We start from the raw sequence: 20,009 nt of genomic DNA on the forward strand, positions 1-20,009 counted from the left end.
TTTAAAATTATCTGCAGACATAGTGGGTTGACTCCCAGTGCCCTGTAGTCAGTATGCCCAAGTGTCAGTAAATTAATAATATGCATTTAAGTTCTAATACAGTAAGCAGCATGACTGCTGCTAATTATTAAATGAGATTTAGACCAGGAAAACTTTGAAGAGGGGCTGAAATTGGGGTTTAAGTGTGAATCCTGCCTCTGTTGAATAATGAGTTTCTCCAGAGACACTCAAGGTCCGTCTTTGGCTTTGGAGTTGTAAAAATATCCAAATCTAAGACCAAGAGAATAAATACTTGTTTTTTAACAAGCTCATTCTCTTATACATTCTAACACTATGCAAATGTGTTCTTGGAATAGAATAGTTAAATCTTCGGGTTTTTAAACTTTGCCTCTCATCGATTTATTTACTGCTTGTTATTTTGGATATGAAAGCAGAACTTAGCAAGTCAAATACTGTTGGCAGAATACTCAGGTCTATAGCAAACAAACTGCCCCAAACATAAATCCACGCTACAGTCTGCCAAAGTTCAGCTTCTGTACCAACTGAAACAGAAGTCCCACTAGGAGATGCAAAGGGGCTGATTGGCTGGGGCAGGGTGGGCAGGGTACATAAAAGGCAGCTGTGGACATCTGGGGAGGTCAGCCTCATCATCCAGCTACAGTTAGAGCTCTGGGCTGCCCTGACAGTGTATCTTCATCATGAGTGGGTGCCCCTTTTTAGGAAAGAGCTTTGGGTGAGTATTTACCTCTATCCTGAGTATGGTTAAGCTCTTAGGAAGGTCAGATAGGAAAAGTAATTTCAGAATTTCAAGAGCAAAGGTGAAAACTGTCAGCCTTCTTCCACTGTTTAATCATCTACTTTGAAAAGTTAGGAATAAGAGAATTCTCGTCGCTCCTGTTATTCGGTACTGTGCTTTCTCAAGCTCTATTTTTTCCCCTTTTACTTCTTTCACCTGAAGATATGCTTTTAAACCACTCTCTGCACAAGGCAGTGAAGAAGACAAATCACAGGCCGGTGTGAACAGAGCCAGTAAAGGAGGACTTATCTATGGGAACTACCTGCAAGTAAGTGGCAGGGTCCTTACAAGAATTATCTTTCATTTTTGGGCCTTAAACTCAGTTACATGACATTTTCATGTTTGGGGATTGTTTTGTGTTTGTTTTTGCAGTTGGGCTTCCCTGGTAGCTCAGCTGGTAAAGAATCTGCCTGCAATGCAGTAGACCCTGGTTGGTAGCTCAGCTGGTAAAGAATCTGCCTGCAATGCAGTAGACCCTGGTTCGATTCCTGAGTCAGGCAGATCCCCTAGAGAAGGGATAGGCTCCCCACTCCAGTATTCTTGGGCTTCCCTGGTGGCTCAGCTGGTTAAGAATCTGCCTGCAATGTGGGAGACCTGGGTTTGATCCCTCTGTTGGGAAGAGCCCCTGGAGAAGGGAACGACTACCCACTCCAGTATTCTTGCTTGGAGAATTTCATGGACCGTATAGTCCATGGGGTCGTAAAGATTCTCAGTCACCCAATAGTTTTATGGATCTAAAGATATCTCTTTTTATACAAATGTATGCTTTTTTGAGCATATATTTTTATTAGAAAATTCTAAGACTTGTATGTAAAGATTCACCTGCCCAACAAACGTACAATAATGGCAGAGAAAGCATAGATAACTGGCTGGCATTGCACGACCTGTTCACGTGAGACCTGATTACTAGATCCCAGCCTAGAATTGCAAATGTAGCCAGACAATTTCTCTTTTAAATTCTTTATTGTAAAGTGGAAATGTTGAAGGCATATGTTTAGAGGAAAGAAGGGTGTTAAAAAGAGGTATTTGAACATTATTTTATCTTTTTTTTTTTTGCCACTTGGCATGTGGGAACTTAGTTCCCTGACCAGGGGTTGAACCCTCACCTCTTGCAGGGGAAGCATGGAGTCCCAACCCTGGACCACTAGGGAAATTGCTGGAGATTATTTTTAAGATGTGAAATGATTAGAATCCTTGATGACTTTGTTGATGGGTTTCTAAGGATGAGCTGATAGGCAATGTTAAGACCTTCTTAGAACTGACTCTTTAGGAGAATAAAAGAACAGCAGACACATAGTAGGCTAAGCAAGTTATAGAGCTTTTATGGCACTGGCTTCAAGAGATGGAAGGGATGTGATTTCTCAGTGAGGGTAATAGTATGTATTAGTAAAAATTCCTGGGCTTCCCCAGTGGCACAGTGATAAAGAATCCACCTGCCAATGCAGGAGACTCTAGAGACTCAGGTTCGAACCCTGGGTTGGAAAGATCCTTTGGAGGAGGGCATGGGAAACCACTCCAGTATTCTTGCCTGGAGAATCCCACGGACAGAGGAGCCTGGTGGGCTACAGTCCATTTGGTGGCAAAGAGTCAGACATGACAGCACACACACATACACAGATATAATTTCTTCTGAAAAGAATAAAACTCATAAATTCAACTCACTCCTTGTGAAGAGACATTAATTGTTTAAAAGAAAGTAGATTGGTTCCTGAGTATTTGGGAGTTTTTTTTTTTTTATAGTATCATATTCTATTTATTAAAGTTGGTAAAAATCAAGTTTTGCAATTTCAATATCAGTCTTTTTGTAATCTTTTTTTCCAGTTTTACTGAGATATAATTGACATATAACTTCACATAAGTTTAAGGTGCCCACATGTTGATTTGATTACACTTACATATGGCATAGTGATTACTACCAGAGCATTAACTAATGCCTGCATCATGTCACATAATCACCTTTCTTGTTTGTTTTTTTTTTTTTTTTGTGGTAAGAACACTTAAGATCTAGTATATGGTGCATTGTCATTAACTACAATCACTATGGTGTACATTAGATCCTAACTGTAACTTATTCATCATGTAAATAGAAGTTTCTACAAAATCAGTTTTTCTATTTTTTTTGTTTGAAGTTGGAAAAAGTTTTGAATGCACAGGAGCTTCAAAGTGAAATGAAAGGAAATAAAATCCACGATGAACATCTTTTTATCATAACTCATCAAGGTAAGTCACACACAGGGTTGAACAGTAACTATTCATAGTAGTTTCCCATTAGTAATGGGGAGAGTTACAATGCTTTTAACTGTAGAATGGTGGAAGAGTAAAGGATCACATTTGCTAGGGTGCTTGCAAAGACTTTGCTATCAGATAAATTATCATAGGTCCTCCTTCTGGGATTTACTACAGTCTTCTTTCTGTTACCTCACTGCTTATCAGGTAGGACTTTGTCCTTAATCCAAAGAGACTTTTTATCTCTTGGAATTCACAAAGAATCTGAAAGTTAAGATGTCACTACTTGTCAACTCAGAGCTATTTTCAAGAAATAGATCACTCACATTTACTGTAACTGTACACGTCCTACAGAAATTTGGTACTAAACAGGAATATAAATTTTATCTAAAATGTGTATTCATTCTCTCCAGACTTCTAACTTCTGGGTAGTGGTTTTTTAACGTAGGAGTCCATGACTTTGGAAGTTGAGGAAGTCTCAGAACTCTTTGACTTGTGTGAAAGATTTCACAAATATGTGTCTTACAGAAGTCTGTTACCCCAAAACATTCAGATTTACTCTAAATCCTTTGTATCTAATACTGTCCTCTGGTTGATCATGGCTCCATCTCTCATGCTGATCAGCGCTGCATTTCTAGATGTTTCTTTGTCTTATCCATTCTTTCTGTCTTTCAAATGATTGTTTTCTTCACTGACTGGCTAATATAACCAACTCCTTTGAGGAAAAAAAAAAAAAAAAAGGAAAATAATTGGCTTAATGTGTTACTTCTTCTGTTTTTTATGGTGACATTCTGTTGGTGGCTTATACCAAGACAAAATCAATGAGGGCAGAATGACAGCAGGTGAGCATACATCTAGAATCAGAAATCTATTTCGAATCCCATCTCTACCATTAAAGATGATGCAACCTCAGTCTGGTTTCTGGACTAGTAATTCTCTTCATTTCCCCATCTGTACAATGGGAAGAATGATTACATCTTCTCATTCACAGAGCTCCTGTGAGGATGACATGAGATAAGGTGTGTTACACATTTAGTTCAAGGTACAGCATGCAGTGAGCTCATAGTAAATGGTAGCTTGCATCATTTGATGGAGAAACTTTCCTTCCATTAGAACACAAGGTAAGCAGGTCATGGGACCTGCTACCCAGAGTTAAACTTGAAAAATTGATAAATAAACTGATCAAAAAATATTTGATTTGCTCTTTTTGTCTAAAGATGGAAATTAGATTTCTAAAGTCTCCTTAGCTCTAATTTAAAGGTATAATTTTATTCCTTTCATTAGTACAGAAGCACAGCCTTTGCCCAAACAGAATGCATGAGCAATCATTAAAATGATTCATTTCCATGTTCCCCTAATGACTACATTTGCTATTTAATTTATCTATTTATAAAATAATCACCCAGTGTTTATCTTATCTCAAACATTATGCCAGGAGCTGAGGGAAACTGATGAATATGACAGAGTTTCAGCCTGTTCATAACTTGTCCTCCCTGTAAAGTCTGCGGCTAAGTCGTTTCAGTCGTGTCTGACTCTGTGCGACCCCATAGACGGCAGCCCACCAGGCTCCCCCATCCCTGGGATTCTCCAGGCAAGAACACTGGAGTGGGTTGCCATTTCTTTCTCCAAAGCATGAAAGTGAAAAGTGAAAGGGAAGTCGCTCAGTCGTATCTGACTCTTAGTGACCCCATGGACGGCGGCCTACCAGGCTCCCCCGTCCATGGGATTTTTCAAGCAAGAGTACTGGAGTGGGGTGCCATTGCCTTCTCCACTGTAAAGTCTAAATCTCTAGAAACAAACATGTCATCATACTCATTAGGTTGCGCGCATGATGCTTAGTCGCTCAGTGGCGTCCAACTTTTGCAACCTTATGGACTGTAGCCCACCAGGCTCCTCTGTCCATGAGATTATCCAGGCAAGAATACTGGAATGGGTAGCCAGTTCCTTCTCCACAGAAACTTCCCGACCCAGGGATCGAACCCTTATTGCAGGGATCAAACTTCTGTATTGTAGGCAGATTCTTTTCTGTCTGAGCCACCAGGGAAGCCCATTCATTACGTTAATGAATTATTAATATCTCACTTTATAGATATTCAGTATTACTTCTGCTTCTCCACACACCTCCAGCTTCCACATGGGAAGATAAGATTATTTGCTGTATCCCAAAAAGACATTTACAGTATTTAGTTGAAAGAAATCAGTTCAAAAATAACATAAAGCATATAGATAACATACCTGACATATTAAAACATTCATTAAAAGGAGGCTATTTTAACTTGATCACTAATACTTGTTTGTTAGCATAGCATAGGGCTATGTTGGCATTTATAGACTTTTAAGTTACATTTTTATTTCTCTTTCAATGTGTTAGCCTTGTCTTTCATATAATTATGGTCAAAAGGCTCCCGACTGATGATGATCTTCTCCTTGCAGCTTATGAACTCTGGTTTAAGCAGATCCTGTGGGAATTAGATTCTGTTCGTGAGATCTTTCAGAATGGCCATGTGAGTTGCTATGTCACAGTATTCCTTTCATACTTTTCTTTGAGAGTGTAGAAAATATTATTAATGGGAAAAGTTTAACACCAAATGGTGGAATTAGTATTTAAGGGGGAAAAAAGTTTCTAGTGTAGAGAGTTTGGTCATGTTCTTCCAGCGTAATTATCACCATGCCCTTGCTTTAAGATGCCTTTCAAATTTTATTTTCAAGTCCTTTGTTTAGAAATCAATTTTTTCCCCTGCAAAAAGTTGTTACAAATGACAGTGGATTGCCAGGACAGCTAATGTAGATTCTTTAATCAATAGCTACCAGAATTGTATTTCTAATGAATGTTTGCTATGAGAAGATAGGAGCAATGATGAAGGAGGTGACACAGGAGGAGAGGTGGAGATGGGGAAAGAGAATAGACAAGACGAAGAGGATGAGCCAGAAGAGGATGAGGAGGAACAGAGTGGGAGGAGGAAGAGTCAGAATCCTGGTGATGTTCCCTCAGTCTCCCTCCCAGCCCACTTCTTGCACACGTACCTTCCTTCATCCTTGGAGGACACAGGACACAGCCTTGTGTTCTCCAGCTCAGAGCCCGTGTGCCAAGGGGGCTGGGAAGGAGAGAACATCCATTCTCTGTGAACATCATCCCCATCCATTTCCATGGCAACTCCTGCCCTTGAGACAGAACAGAGGAACCCAAGTGTCTGCTTAATTCTTACCCACAAGTTTCCACGTTCTCCTAAACTTTATTCCTCAGAGCAAAACTAAGAGAGACATTTGCTTTGAAATCAGTGGGAGTTGTGTTCCAGAATTTACTTAAATTGTCCTTCCATAGAATTTTTCTAGTTTTAAAGAAAAAAAAAAAAAAAGATTTGAATGTTGCAGACACTTCTTGCAAACAATTCAGAGTTGCCATTAGTTTAGAATCTACCTAAGGCACATTTTAATGCAAATGTTCCTCTTTAAAGTAGAGATAACATCCACAGGAGTGCATTGTTTAGTGTCTCCCAGAATTGAGGATTGATTACTCAGTGTCTTGTCTCCTAACACCCAGGTGAGGGATGAGAGGAACATGCTGAAGGTGATCACCCGAATGCACCGAGTGGTGGTGATCCTCAAACTCTTGGTCCAGCAGTTTTCCGTCCTGGAGACCATGACAGCCTTGGACTTCAATGACTTCAGGTGCGCGCGCGGCTTTGCCAGCATACAGGGGTTACCCTTCCCTTCTGATGGGCTGGAGAGAACGTGCCTGCTGTTTTGCGTGGCGTTAAGGAGTCAGTCTTGCTGACAGTCTGTCACTGTGAGCACTTGGGAGCCGTCATCCCGAAGCATTTGAGTAGCTATTGAAAATATTTCATCTCTTCCTTTCACATATGAACATAACAGGATCCATTAAATTCAATTCATCATGTGTACCCTAGTTTTATCCCAAAAGGATTTTAGACAGCTTAGCAAAATGGCTTAAAAGGCTGATATAATACACATTCTAAATTTAAATGATTAAAAACCAAAAATACAAGAGAAATAGGAATGATATGTAAAGAAGCATGTAACCAAAACTGACAGTATAAATTATGGATTGAACTATAAATTGTATTTTTTATGTGTTTTAAATTTTTATTTTATATTAGACTACAGTTAATTAACAATGTTGTGTTAGTTTCAGGTGTTCAGCAAAGTGATTCAGTTATACATGTACATGTATCTATTCTTTTTCAGATTCTTTTCCCACTTAGGTTATTATGGAATGTTTAGCAGTCAAACTATAAATTTTATAAGAAAACTTTTTCATAACTAAGATTTGAGAAGAAATTTTAAGAGCATGGGGTGCAGAAGCAGTATCCTCTACATGGTTGGTAATCAAATGAAAAGAAGTAGAATTCCTTTTTAGTATATACTTAACAAATTGAAGTCTTAGTACCAGTTATAGGGAGAACATTTATAGGGATGTGAGGGTTGTGCCTGGTGGGAGTAATCACATTTTGTGATGCCCTCTTTTGTGCTAGGCAACATTCCATTCATTTCACTTGTGGAGTCTCACAGTGCTGAACTTTGAGAATTGAACTTTAAGGAGAAACTGAAGAAAATTTACAAAGGAACTTTTAGCACTATTGAATAAGAAGTATTGCTCAATGTTCATCTGTCTTTACCTTAGGAAAAAACTTAGTATACACACATGCATGTACATCTATGCATGTGTATATATAAGCACACATGTGAACGCACATACACAGATATAAACACACATTGGTACACTATGACCCTTCACAAACTATACAAACATCGGCCTGCAGAGACGATGATGGCTAGGAGCTCGTTGTCCTGATTGGATCAAGTCCAAGTCATGGGTTCAGCCCTGGGCTGTTGTGTGTCTGTGCCTGGTGACACCTGCAGAGTCACATGACCACCGCCTCCCCCCTCCCCAAGAAGGCAGTGTTACAGTGATTTACAATGTGCACCTTCCCCTGCTCTTCTCTCCCGGGACCTGTTCTCAAAGAGAGTACTTATCCCCGGCGTCCGGCTTCCAGAGTCTGCAGTTCCGCCTGTTAGAAAACAAGATAGGGGTTCTGCAGAGCTTGAGGGTCCCTTACAACAGAAGACACTACCGCGACAACTTCAGAGGGAAAGACAACGAGCTTCTGCTGAAGTCCGAGCAAGAAAGGACGCTTCTGCAGCTGGTTGAGGTGCGTGCGCAGACGTAACGTTTCGCTCAGCACGTGTAGTTCACTGAGCTTCTGCGAGATCCGGACTTCAAAACTCCTGTCGAAATTGGGTTGCATTTGTTGTAAATAAGAGAAGAATGAACTTATAAAAATACTTCAACTGGTAAATTCCACTAATTAAAATATTAAGAACTCTCTTGAGAACTTCAGAGATATTTCTATAGTCAATGATATGTTAACATTTAATAACCTCTATATCTTATTAAAACAACCCTTTTAAACATTGCTGCTAAGCAACTAGCATTGGGTTAGCTGATTTTTAAACTGGGTATGGTTATTTATTTAATGAGCTTTACTTTAAAATATTCCATAATTGAAAAGTTCCACAAGTTGAGTATGTTTCTTAATTAAACTACATCACTAAGGTTCATCACTAAAGTTCTGTCCTTCAGGATTTCCCCCAGTCATATCTAGTTCTCTGTGGGTCTGTACATGGTCCTGAGGAATTATTAGTTTCTGCGCAAGAAAATTATTAAATAGGATTGTACAGTCTTGACTTCTTGGACAAAGGCTTTTACTTTGCAAATTAAACTTTTATTTTAGCAAATTATGCTCTGCTCACTAATCCCCTGGGCATTATAAATACAGATTTAGGTTAATAAATATTAATGCCACTTAATGGCTATAGAAAAAGAATCACAAAGTTAAATTCAAAACCAAGAATAAGCTATATGAGAGCTCATAGAGATGCATGGACTCGTTTTTATTTCTAGATTAAAAATCCTGTGGAATCTGGAAATAATTGAGTAGCTAGCTGATTTCAATGTTGCTAAGTACACAGTGTTCTTGCATTTAGATCAAATCAAATTATATATGATATGATTCCTTCAGCTCCTAAGACATAAACTATTTTGAGAATAAACCAGTATACCTCATTAAAACAACATATACATATGTTCATAGATCTATAGAACAAAACTGGAATATCTGTAATAATTTAATAGAAAGTAAATTTTTAATTTGATTGCCTTCTAGATTAGGAGAAAAAAACACTGCTGTTTTATAAATGAAGAAATTGAAGGGGAGAGGGGATATAGCTCAGTGGTAGAGCATTTGACTGCAGATATTGAAAGGAAAGAGAAACGTTTACATACAAAAAGATTAATGATATACTGACATTTTCCTCAAAACCAGGAAAATTTTATATTTCAAGTTCACAAATGTTTGTTACAAAACATTTGACATATTTTAAATTTTACAATGTATTCACTTGAAAAATATTTACTTCAGGCATGGCTGGAAAGAACCCCAGGTTTAGAGCCGCATGGATTTAACTTCTGGGGAAAGCTTGAAAAGAACATTGTCAAAGGTTTGGAAGAAGAATTCACAAAGATTCAGGTATTTGTGAAACCATAAGTAAACATAAGTTTACTATAGGAGAAGTTTTGGGAATTTTATTTTAATTTTATTTTCTCTTAGTCTTTCATTTTCCTTATATTCTTTTTCTTTTACACGTGCATCTGCTTGGAATATATTACACAAGTGATTTAATTTTATTGATGCATAATAAAAAATAAGTGAAGGAGTTTATTGTAGGCAAGATTTTGAGGAGATGAGACAAATAGAGATTTTTCATTTTTATTGAAAGTTTCATGTTATGATTGCTTCTAGACAGAAGTGGGCTCACAAAGGACCAGTCAACCAATACATTAAGTCACGTAACTTCCCCTTCACTCATGTATGCTGAGTTCCTCCTATTGGCTGAGTTCTTCCTCAGACCATGGCAAACTTCCCTCAGTTAAAACAATACTGTTGATTCCTCAGTTTCTCTCATGTTATGGGCCCTCATCCTTTCTTCATGACCAAATTTTTGGAAGAGTTGTTTCAATTCTACATCTTGAGAGGCTATGTGCACCGTGCAGTGTTGTCACAGTCACGGGTCAAATTCCCCTTCCCTTCTTGGTGACCCTGTAACATACCCTTCTGCTACCTGGTTCATTTGCTTCCCTCCCTTCATGGGCAAAATGTAAAATATGAGTATTTACCTCATAGAGATATTGTGAACGTTACATTGGATTCATATTTGCAGGGTATTTAGAACAGCAGTGAGTGTAATTATTTCTTTTTCTCCATCTAATTCTCACCGTGGTTCAGTCTGCCTTCCTGTTGTTCACAAGTGACCCCCGTATGTAAATCCAATGGCCCTTTTATCTTCATTTTATTTCATTTCCTACTGGCTTTAATACTAATCACTACCTACACTTTCTTGAACATTCTCCCCACCCAACCCCGCTCCGCCATGGTTTTGGTATCAACATTTTGTTCTCACCTAGCTTTCTGACCCTTACTTCTCCAGCTCTTTCATGGGTTCATGTTTCTTTCTGAAACCAGTAACTGATGGAGATTCACAATGCATGGGCTCAGGTCCCTTGTATCCTCTTTTTCCTCTTCCACCAGGTGAACTCATTTATACCTGCTGCTGCAGCATCTGCTTAGACACCAGTAATTCTCAACTGTTTATCTCTAGCTTATTTGGCTCTTTGAATTTCATAATCCATTCTCCTTTCCCAGATAACTCTTTCCCAGTCTTCAGGTCTTATTTCAAGGAAAACTTCAGCAGGAGGGTCTTTATTGAACTCTCTGCTACTATAAGTTGTGATGGTATGACATTGCTCCTTTATTTCACTGCCCGTGGTTGCAATTATTTAAAATTCTTTTTCAAAAAATTGAGGTATAGTTGTCTTACAATGTTGTATTAGTTTCTGCTATAAAACAAAGTGAATCAGCCATATGTATACATACATGCCCTCTGTCTTGAGACTCCAACCTGTCCATCCCACCCCTCTAAGTCATCACAGAGCACCAATCTGAGCTCCCTGTGCTATACAGTAGCTGCCCACTAGCTATCTATTTTATAGTAGTGTATATATAGGGCTTCCCAGGTGACACAGTGGTGAAGAATCCACCTGCCACTGCAGGAGATGCAAGAGCAGTGGGTTTGATCCCTGGGTCAGGAAGATTCCCTGGAGGAGAAAATGGCAACCCACTCCAGTATTCTTGCCTGGAAAATCCCATGGACAGAGGCTACAGTCCATGGGGTCACAAAAGAGTCAGACATGACTGAGCGACTGAACACAAACATGCATAGTGTATATATAATCCCAATCTCCCAATTTATCTCACTCTTTTGCCCTCTGTTTCCAACCCTCCATGTCCACACATTTGTTCTCTACATATTCATCTCTATTCCTGCCCTGCACTGTTTATAACAGCAAAGATCTGGCAACAACCTAAATGTCTATCAACAGAAGAATGGATGAAGATGCGGTACATTTATAAAATAGAGTATTACTCAGCCATAAAAAATGAACGCAATTAGGTCATTTGTAGAGAAGTGGATGCACCTAGAGTCTGTCATACAGAGTGAAGTAAGTCAGAAAGAGGAAAAATAAAGTATGTTGATGCATATATGTGGAGAAATGGTTCAGATGAACCTAGTTGTATGGTTGTAATTTAACAAGTTTTCAGTGTTTTAGTCCCACCAGATAGAGATCAGGGGACTCGGTTTTTGCTCACAATTTTTTCTCTATCACTAGCCTGACATTTACTGAATAAATGAATAGTCCATTGGCCATAGAAGGCACACACATTCTGACCACATGATATGCTTGATCTGGTAAATGGAAGTCAGCTGGAGTAACTGATTTTTGCTCCAAGTAATTGAATTCTAAGTAGAGCATGTGTTGAAGGCAGGAAAATGCAAATTTCCTTAAACAAATCAATAAATATCAAGTGAATAAAAATATAACAGTGAAAAATATCTAAGGAATTGTATTTATAGAATATTGCTCTGAAGATAGAATTTCAGTAGAATTAGTAGTTTCTCTGACTAGGAATTCTTAACTTTTCCTAACTGGAATTAATTTACTCCCTGTATTAAATAATTGTCTAAAATTAGACATTATTGACCCCTCATAGTCACTCCAGTTTTGCCCGAATTCATTTATCATGACATTTATGAAAAGAGTATTTGAGTTTAACAAATCATTTAAACTTAAACAAAAGGGTAGAACCAGTGGGCATGAGGCCTCCCTAATTTTCCAAGCTTATATTCTTAGATGATACACTGCATATCCTACGGGACACCTTTTCTGCACCTGGGCTAGTCTATTTCTCACAAGCAGTATTTTCTAAAATAAGAATTTATTTTCTTTTGGGAATATTAATGCAGCTTTTCTCCCAAAGGCTAAGGAAGAGTCAGAGGAAAAGGAGGAACAAATGGCTGAATTTCAGAAGCAGAAAGAGGTATTACTGTCCTTATTTGATGAGAAACGTCATGAGCATCTCCTTAGTAAAGGTAGGCATTTCTATTCAGAGGATCCTTTCCCTGGAACATAAGACTGTGAGCTCAAAATACCAAACCCTACTTCGGGGGGATAAAATGGACATTGATATTTCCATTCATAGAAGTAAGGAATTTTAAAATTTATCTTGCAAGTTATCTTTATCAATTTTTTCTTTTTTTGAAAGTGAAAAATATATTTAACTAACTTTATAATTCTATAATTTAGTTGCATTATTTTCAAAGAGATATTCATAAATGATACAGGAACTAAATATTTAGAGGGGAAAAGCTCACGTCCTTTTGTCTGTGGCTGTTTATTGCATGATTTCTGTCTATTTAAAAGTTTTGAGAATTTAAAGTGTGTGTGTATATACATGTATGTATTATTTTGTTTTTTAAAATCTAATACTAAAATAATGTTTTAAATGATAGTTTTCCAAATTCAAGTTAAGGGATTAAATATTTAACTAACATTCACATTATTTTCTAAAAACATGAACAATTACTTAAGGTGATGATGCCAAATTAACATGAGTGCCTTAAATTACCTATTAAATTAAAACTTGTTCCATGTCTTGCAGGAGAAAGACGGCTATCGTACAAAGCACTTCAGGGGGCCTTGATGATATATTTTTACAGGTAAAAACAAATCAAAAGAAGAGAATTTGAAGCAAAAAATTGAGGAGTAGATATAGATAATGTATCAAGTATAAAGCTTATACATTGCTTTAAAAACTAATTAGTTTAAAAACTAATCATAGTTTTTAAAAAGTCATTTAGATTTGGGGGAAAGCTTAGAAAATAATTGTGAAGTTTCATGAGGTTTTTCTTTATTTTAAATAGCAAGAGTCCAATGTTATCCCTGTCACGGGTTAAACACAGACACACACACGCACACACACACGCACACACACACACACGCGCACACACACACACACACACACAAATTAATCAAATATCCTTTTCATTAAATTCTGTGACATTGTGTCCTAAGGACCCGAAGTTGAATCTGTCTCAGAATCTTAGCCATGAAATAGGTTCTGTCATTTAACGACATTGTTATTCCTGTTTTATAAAATGAAAAAGAATGAAGTAGAAGCACCATATAAATTGCTGTGCTCTTTGCTCTGCAATTTCAAGTCTAATTGTTGTCACCGCCCACCATGTCTGAGGCCCATCTGTGTTTCATAAATTGAATGTGTCAGAGCAAAAGATGCCCCGCTGGTATAAAGCAAAAAAAAAAAAATCTATGTTTACTGCGTGTCTTATTTGAATTCATTTAGTTTTTTAATCCTCTTTCACCTATTTTTGAGAATAGCAGCAGCATAAAAAACAGTTTTGACTGTTTTCCTCAATTCTTAGTGAATATATGCCATTCAAGCTTATGTATCCTCTGCAGAAAATACACCGAGTTGACGAAAACTGAAAAATATATATATAAGTAAAATTACATAGATATAAATTAAAAAATATATAAATATACATATATAATTTTATTTTGTGTATATATTTATTTAATATATATTTATTATGTATATATGTATTAGAGGAAACTTTAACAGGCAGTCTTTGTTTTCACAGTTTAATATCCTTGCCTGGAAGAAGTAGCTGGCTATTATTGGCTAGAAAACCTTAGATGTTGTCTGTGTCTGACTTTTATGAGAATGGGGGTGAGGTGTGACTCTGGTTATTTTATGTACTTCAAGAAATGTTCTAGAATCTTTAAACACACACTGAAAGATGAATTGTGTTATCCCCTAAGCCTGGGAGAGTTATCTAAGCTGTCACACTGGACTTGGCTGGACATGTTTATGGTCCAGATGATGATGGTGGTTTTGTTCCCTAGGGAAGAGCCCAGGTTCCAGGTCCCTTTCCAGCTGCTGACTTTCCTCATGGATGTGGACTCACTCATGACCAAGTGGAGATGTAAGCCCTTCCCCCCAACCTGACCCACAACCCTGCTCCCCTTCAAGCCCCCAATACCCCTCTGCCCTCCATTTGTGTGTGTGTGTGTGCTGGGGGGGATGGGCTAGTTTGTGAAAAAACAGCTCAGAAATTTCTCTGAGGGCCACCCACCCAGTGCACATGGCAGGCAGTTTTCAGGGCTCATATGTCCTCTGGGGGCCCAGGAAAATGTTGTGTTTGATCAGCAGGAAGAAAAGTGGTCACTCAGTCGTGTCTGACTCTTTGCGATCCCATGGACTATAGTCTACCAGGTTCCTCAGTCCATGGAATTTTCAAGAGGACTGGAGTGGGTTGCCATTCCTTCTCCAGGGGATCTTCCCAACCCAGGGATCGAACCCGGGTCTCCCGCATTGCAGGCAGACGCTTTACCGTCTGAGCCACCAGGAATCATCAGAAGGAAAAAGTAAACTTTAGGTCAAAGAAAATGTTTTAATTTATAATAGTAATGTATTCATCTTTGTGTCAATACAACTTGAAAATATAACGTCAGTAGTTTTGTTTTAATGGAGGAAGGGCCCCACGAAGGCGGTAGGAACAAGGGCTCATAAAAGTCACAGTGTGCCCACACCCCCCGCCCTGGCATCCAAGAGCTAATCCTAGGGAAGAATGGATGCACCGCGCAGCCTGGACCAGGCGGAGCACCAGGCAACCTCCCCTTGTGCCGCATAGGCTCACAGGCGAACCTCCCATATGGAATGATAAAGGGGAGCCTTTTTTCAGAGGCAATAATCGTTCCGACCCCTCTGCCTCAGCGCCCTGGAGCTAATGTGTGTGTTCACCTAGATAACCACGTGTGCCTGGTGCACAGGATGCTCGGCAGCAAGGCGGGCACTGGCGGGTCCTCTGGGTACCAGTACCTGCGCTCCACCGTGAGGTAAGCCGGCGTCACCTTCACCTCCGCGGGGCCACCAGCACCTGTTTGTCCACGGAGATGTGCTTTATCTAGGCAAGTCACTTACACTTGCTCCTGTCTGAACTGCTGGCAACACATTTATCCTTAAATTAAGGAATTCCTACAGGAGCTTTTGGAGATCATTGCAAACATCCTTATTTCTGGAAGGTCATCAGTTGGATCCTGGGATGAGATTGGACGCGGTACCAATATTTGCATCACCTGTGAGGGAGGGAACCAAGTTAACCCAAGGAGAAGTGTTTTCAACTCAGGGTACAGCAAAGTGACCCAGAAATTCTCTGTAATTCACCTATTTTCATCCCTAATCTTACCACCTGATTGACTAAATTATAAAATGCACAGTTTCAGTTTTCATTATTTTTATACATCTTCATTTTCCCAAGAATAAAAGTTAGATTGAATGATTCTAAAAATTTATTAGTTTGAATTTTTATAATCATTACACACTTTCTCCTTTCCTGGAAATAAATTCTGTGAGCATGAAACCATAAATGATCACAGAAAATGAGCACACCCATCAGTGGCGATGGGAATAGTGAACGCAAACCACCTTCCTAGTGTGTCACTTTCTCATTAAATCATCACAAAAGCCTGGTGAGAGGAAGGGATTGTGGTTTTTATTTGATGAAGTTGGAAACCAAAACACTAAGCTTTGGACAGCTTGACCAAGGTCACATGAGTTGCAAATGACAGCAAAATATGAACCCAAATTTGATTTTAAAGACAAATGTTCTTCTGCAGGTGAAATGCAAGTGAAAATAGTTGGCTAACAAACACAAAAGCAATTTTAAAGTGAAAACCACTCTTATAGACATTTATTATATAATCTAAGATGGTGTTTCAATATATCAATACACTCATGTCTGTTACTTGGCAGCTACTTTACAGGTGGGAAATATTTTCCAATGAACAACTGGGAATTTTATTTGCTTTCAATTTATTATTTTGCATCCCACCCTTTAAAAATCAGAAATAGGAACACATCTTTATCTTCATGAAAGTAGCATGACAGTAATAACTCTAGGTTTTGTTCTGGCCCAGTCTGGTCTGGATCGCTGAAACATGTAATATTGTTTTATGGACATAAATTTTGGATATGGAATAAAAATGAAGCAATCTTAATACTAACACTACTTGATATATACAACACGTAACATATATAATATGATAGAATATAGAAATTTATTTATGGCAAAATATCATTATTTGAAACTTTAAAAAATCTTTTGTATCAATAATTCTAAAACATCTGTATATATGTGTTTTTCCAGTGACAGGTACAAAGTATTTGTAGATTTATTTAATCTCTCAACATATCTGGTTCCCCGACACTGGATTCCGAAGATGAACCCAGTCATTCATAAGTTCCTTTACACGGCTGAATACTGTGACAGCTCTTACTTCAGCAGTGATGAATCAGATTAAAATCATCTGCAAAAATCTATGAATTTGCTTTCTCAGTCTGCATTTAAAATTTTTTCTATGAATTTTCATGACTATACAGAGTCCTAATGTAATATATGTACTTACATATATATACATATATAGCATATATTAAACATATAGTACTGTAGCACTGATTCAAACCTAGAAATAATTTTATCACCTCATGTTTGTGATAACAGACTAAACATTAAGATAAGAAATTCAGTTAAATTATAACATTGTACATAGTGTATTTTCCTGTTAAAAACAATGTCCTAGTACTTATCTTAATGTAGCCATGTAATGCAATGGTTATCTCATTTCAAACATTGTAAGCTTGTAAACTTCAGCTGTTTCAAATATTTTATGGAATAAAATGTGTCATTCTGTACAAAGAGGTGTTCAGTCAAACATTTTGCAAGTATTAAGATTGTTTGTTGACATATATTGTTTTGGAAACATTGATTGCATCTGTTAGGACTCTTGGTGACCAAGGACAGAAATCTATCTGAAACTTAACGGGGTTCACTGGGCAGTTACTCCAGGAGATCCTGTATGTGACAAAAGCTTGGGAAGCTTGGAGCCCCCAGGGATGGATGTGGGCCCTGGAGACCTCAGTTCTTGGCACCTGGGGGAACCCTGTCTCATCTCTCTTTCTCAGTAGGGGTTGGCCTTGCTCTTCCCTGTTGTGGACCAGTTCTGTCCTCAGGCTGCATCCATGCTTCAGCACCTCTAGACTCTCAGAGGGAAAAGTGCTCTTCCCAGCCCCAAGGCTCATGGTCTGGGAGGCAGAGCACACCCTAAGGCATGGCAGAATTGAGGTGACCATAGGTATTCTTTCCAGAAGACAGGAGACACATAAACTAAGAAATGACCAAGTTCATTTGTCATGAAAAGTGTGAGACCCAGAGTTTAGATCAGACAGGAGTTCCTTTCTTCTCTTTCTAGCATGGCCTGGCAATACTTAGTGGAATGTCTATTATGAAAATATTATAAAAAATTTTGGGATGTAGAATAACCTTGACCTCGGGTGATCGTCTCTGTAAGAAGCAGGTTCTTGGTGGAACTGAACTATTCTTTGGTCTCAATTGCAACTTTTTCTTATAAGAATCATACTGCCTAGTTTATCTCTAAATTACATATAATTGCTTTTGCCTATATGTGTGTGTGTATACATATGTAGTACCTGATGGTGGTTAAGCTGAAAAATCCAAAGACAAATAGCATGGTGGCCGGTGGTAGTCCCTTAAGTTTGACAGTAAATGCATCTATTAATTACCTATTTTGATATAACAAGGTTAATCCCTAGTTTCCTATCTGTTTAATGGGGATAAAGTTTACAATTTTTGCTTTTTCTCATGAAGTAATGAAGAAATATGTTAGTGGATGTTCTGTCACCAAGATGCCTTGGAAGTTTGAAATAAATGTTATTTGTCAAGACTTATTCTTTTAATAAGTAATCTTATTTAATTATTTTTATCTTGTTTCTTGGTGTGCTAGGTTATACAGCTGTAAGGGTTTTTTTCAAATGATGTATCACTAATTCTTATGTAAATGTCAAAACCACTTATGTACCATGTGTGTGTACTCAGTCGTGTCCGACTCTGTGCGACACCACAGACTGAACCCCGCCAGCCTCCTCTGTTCACGGAATTTTCCAGGCAAGGACACTGGAGTAGGTTGCCATTTCCTACTCCAAAACCACTTATAATGCCCCATTTAAACTTGCTTCTAGTGTCTACAATGCACTTTTAATAATTCTTAAATAAATCATGAAATCAAGGCTGCCCAATTTAGTATTCACTCTGAGATCCCAGTGAAATCACATCCAGGAACATCTTGATGTTTTTCATTATGACTTCTACTAAATACATGACGATTTCATCGCTCTGCTCTTGGCCTCACTGGGTGAATGCCCAGCAGCTTGTCAGAGCTGGACCACAGCATACACCCACGTGGAATAGCAACTGGTGAGGCTGAGAAGCCAGTGAAAGAGTTAAAGCTTAGGCAGGCAGTCCAAGACCCTTTAAGGAGGAGGTGAACAGTCTTGCTCATGTTGTCCTTAAGCCTTGTGCAACAATGTATCTTGCCTGAGCTACATATTTAGGTCTGGAACTAAGATCACACAGCACAGTGTCTTACTCATGGAAATGCTTTTCTTAGGCTCTATGTTAATGATTATAATTGTAACAGATCTTGCCTGGGAACCTGTTTCTCAAGACTTGTACCCCTGGTTGCACAGCAACAGTGTATCTTGCCTGGAGGCACTGCAGGGAACCTTTCTCCCTGGCTAATCTTGTGCCTAAATTATCTCAGGATGTATGCCTTGGCAAAGGGTCTGGTGAACTCTTGCAACCTTGAGGTATTCTTTTTATGTATTCTCAGCAACCCACTCCAGTGTTCTTGCCTGGAGAATCCCAGGGACGGGGGAGCCTGGTGGCTGCTGTCTATGGGATCACACAGAGTCCGACACGACTGAAGTGACTTAGTAGCAGCAGCAGCAGGTAGTTGAAAAGTATATAAGGTCCCGCTTAAACCAGTGAGGCAGGTACTCTCCTGCCCCCTTCCACTGCCTCTTGCTGGAAGCTTTCTTTATCCCAGTTCAGTTCAGTTCAGTCACTCAGTTGTGTCCGACTCTTGGCGACCCCATGAATCGCAGCATGCCAGGCCTCCCTGTCCACCACCAACTCCCGGAGTTCACTCAGACTCACAAAATCTACACAAAGCTCTGAGTGACTGAGACTGTCTTTGGTTCCAGAGTTAAATCTTCTCCATCGGAGACCACGAATCCAGCAGCACCATTTACTGTGAGCTATCAACAGGAAGTGGCTTCTTTGGGAAATCTCTTTTAAAAGAGTTGATGTGTGATCTTTTAGGCATGAAGAGACCCTTAAAAGGCTAAAACGGGGGCAGGTGGGGGATAGTGGTGGTAGTGAAATAACATGATTGTGGTGTCTTTTAGAACTGTCAACCCAGGAACACAGAGTAGATGGATTAGCATCCCGTCCACCACAAACAACTGGGGGACTGATGAAACAGTTTCCCATCCTCAGGTGATTCCTGGTCTGGGGACCACACGTGAGAAGCCTTGGATTAAAGGACACGGACTTAGTGGGTCAACTCCTGGGCAGTGGGGGTGAGAGATGCTGAAGAATATGCACTGAGGGAAGGATGGAGAGAGAAGATGGA

The 20,009-nt window shown here is 38.9% G+C and overlaps 1 protein-coding gene across 3 annotated transcripts; it reads left to right on the forward strand.

The window, feature by feature from the left end:
• The first annotated feature begins 622 nt into the window (after window positions 1-622).
• TDO2 (tryptophan 2,3-dioxygenase) lies at window positions 623-18,264 on the forward strand. 3 transcript variants are annotated; one of them, XM_027567212.1, is made up of 12 exons: window positions 623-733; window positions 959-1,064; window positions 2,926-3,016; window positions 5,456-5,526; window positions 6,564-6,691; window positions 8,007-8,193; window positions 9,463-9,570; window positions 12,418-12,529; window positions 13,099-13,156; window positions 14,364-14,443; window positions 15,266-15,356; window positions 16,667-18,264. In XM_027567212.1, exons 1-12 carry the CDS (start codon window positions 699-701, stop codon window positions 16,818-16,820), a joined length of 1,221 nt encoding a protein of 406 aa, XP_027423013.1. In that variant the 5' UTR covers window positions 623-698; the 3' UTR covers window positions 16,821-18,264. The 3 variants fall into 3 exon arrangements, with proteins under 3 accessions (XP_027423013.1, XP_027423010.1, XP_027423012.1); XM_027567209.1 differs by lacking the exon at window positions 16,667-18,264 and adding an exon at window positions 15,490-15,812; XM_027567211.1 differs by lacking the exon at window positions 16,667-18,264 and adding an exon at window positions 15,502-15,812.
• Window positions 18,265-20,009: the final 1,745 nt, after the last annotated feature.

The sequence above is a fragment of the Bos indicus x Bos taurus genome, chromosome 17, assembly GCF_003369695.1.
Source record: "Bos indicus x Bos taurus breed Angus x Brahman F1 hybrid chromosome 17, Bos_hybrid_MaternalHap_v2.0, whole genome shotgun sequence".
In the NCBI taxonomy this organism is placed as follows: Eukaryota; Metazoa; Chordata; class Mammalia; order Artiodactyla; family Bovidae; genus Bos; species Bos indicus x Bos taurus.

Excerpts from the sequence above, each read along its gene's own strand:
- TDO2 (XM_027567209.1), top strand. The coding sequence starts at position 699 with ATGAGTGGGTGCCCCTTTTTAGGAAAGAGCTTTGG. Across the intron at positions 734-958 it reads TTTTTAGGAAAGAGCTTTGG|ATATGCTTTTAAACCACTCT; the intron begins GTGAGTATTTAC and ends TTTCACCTGAAG. Across the intron at positions 13,157-14,363 it reads TTGATGATATATTTTTACAG|GGAAGAGCCCAGGTTCCAGG; the intron begins GTAAAAACAAAT and ends TTTGTTCCCTAG.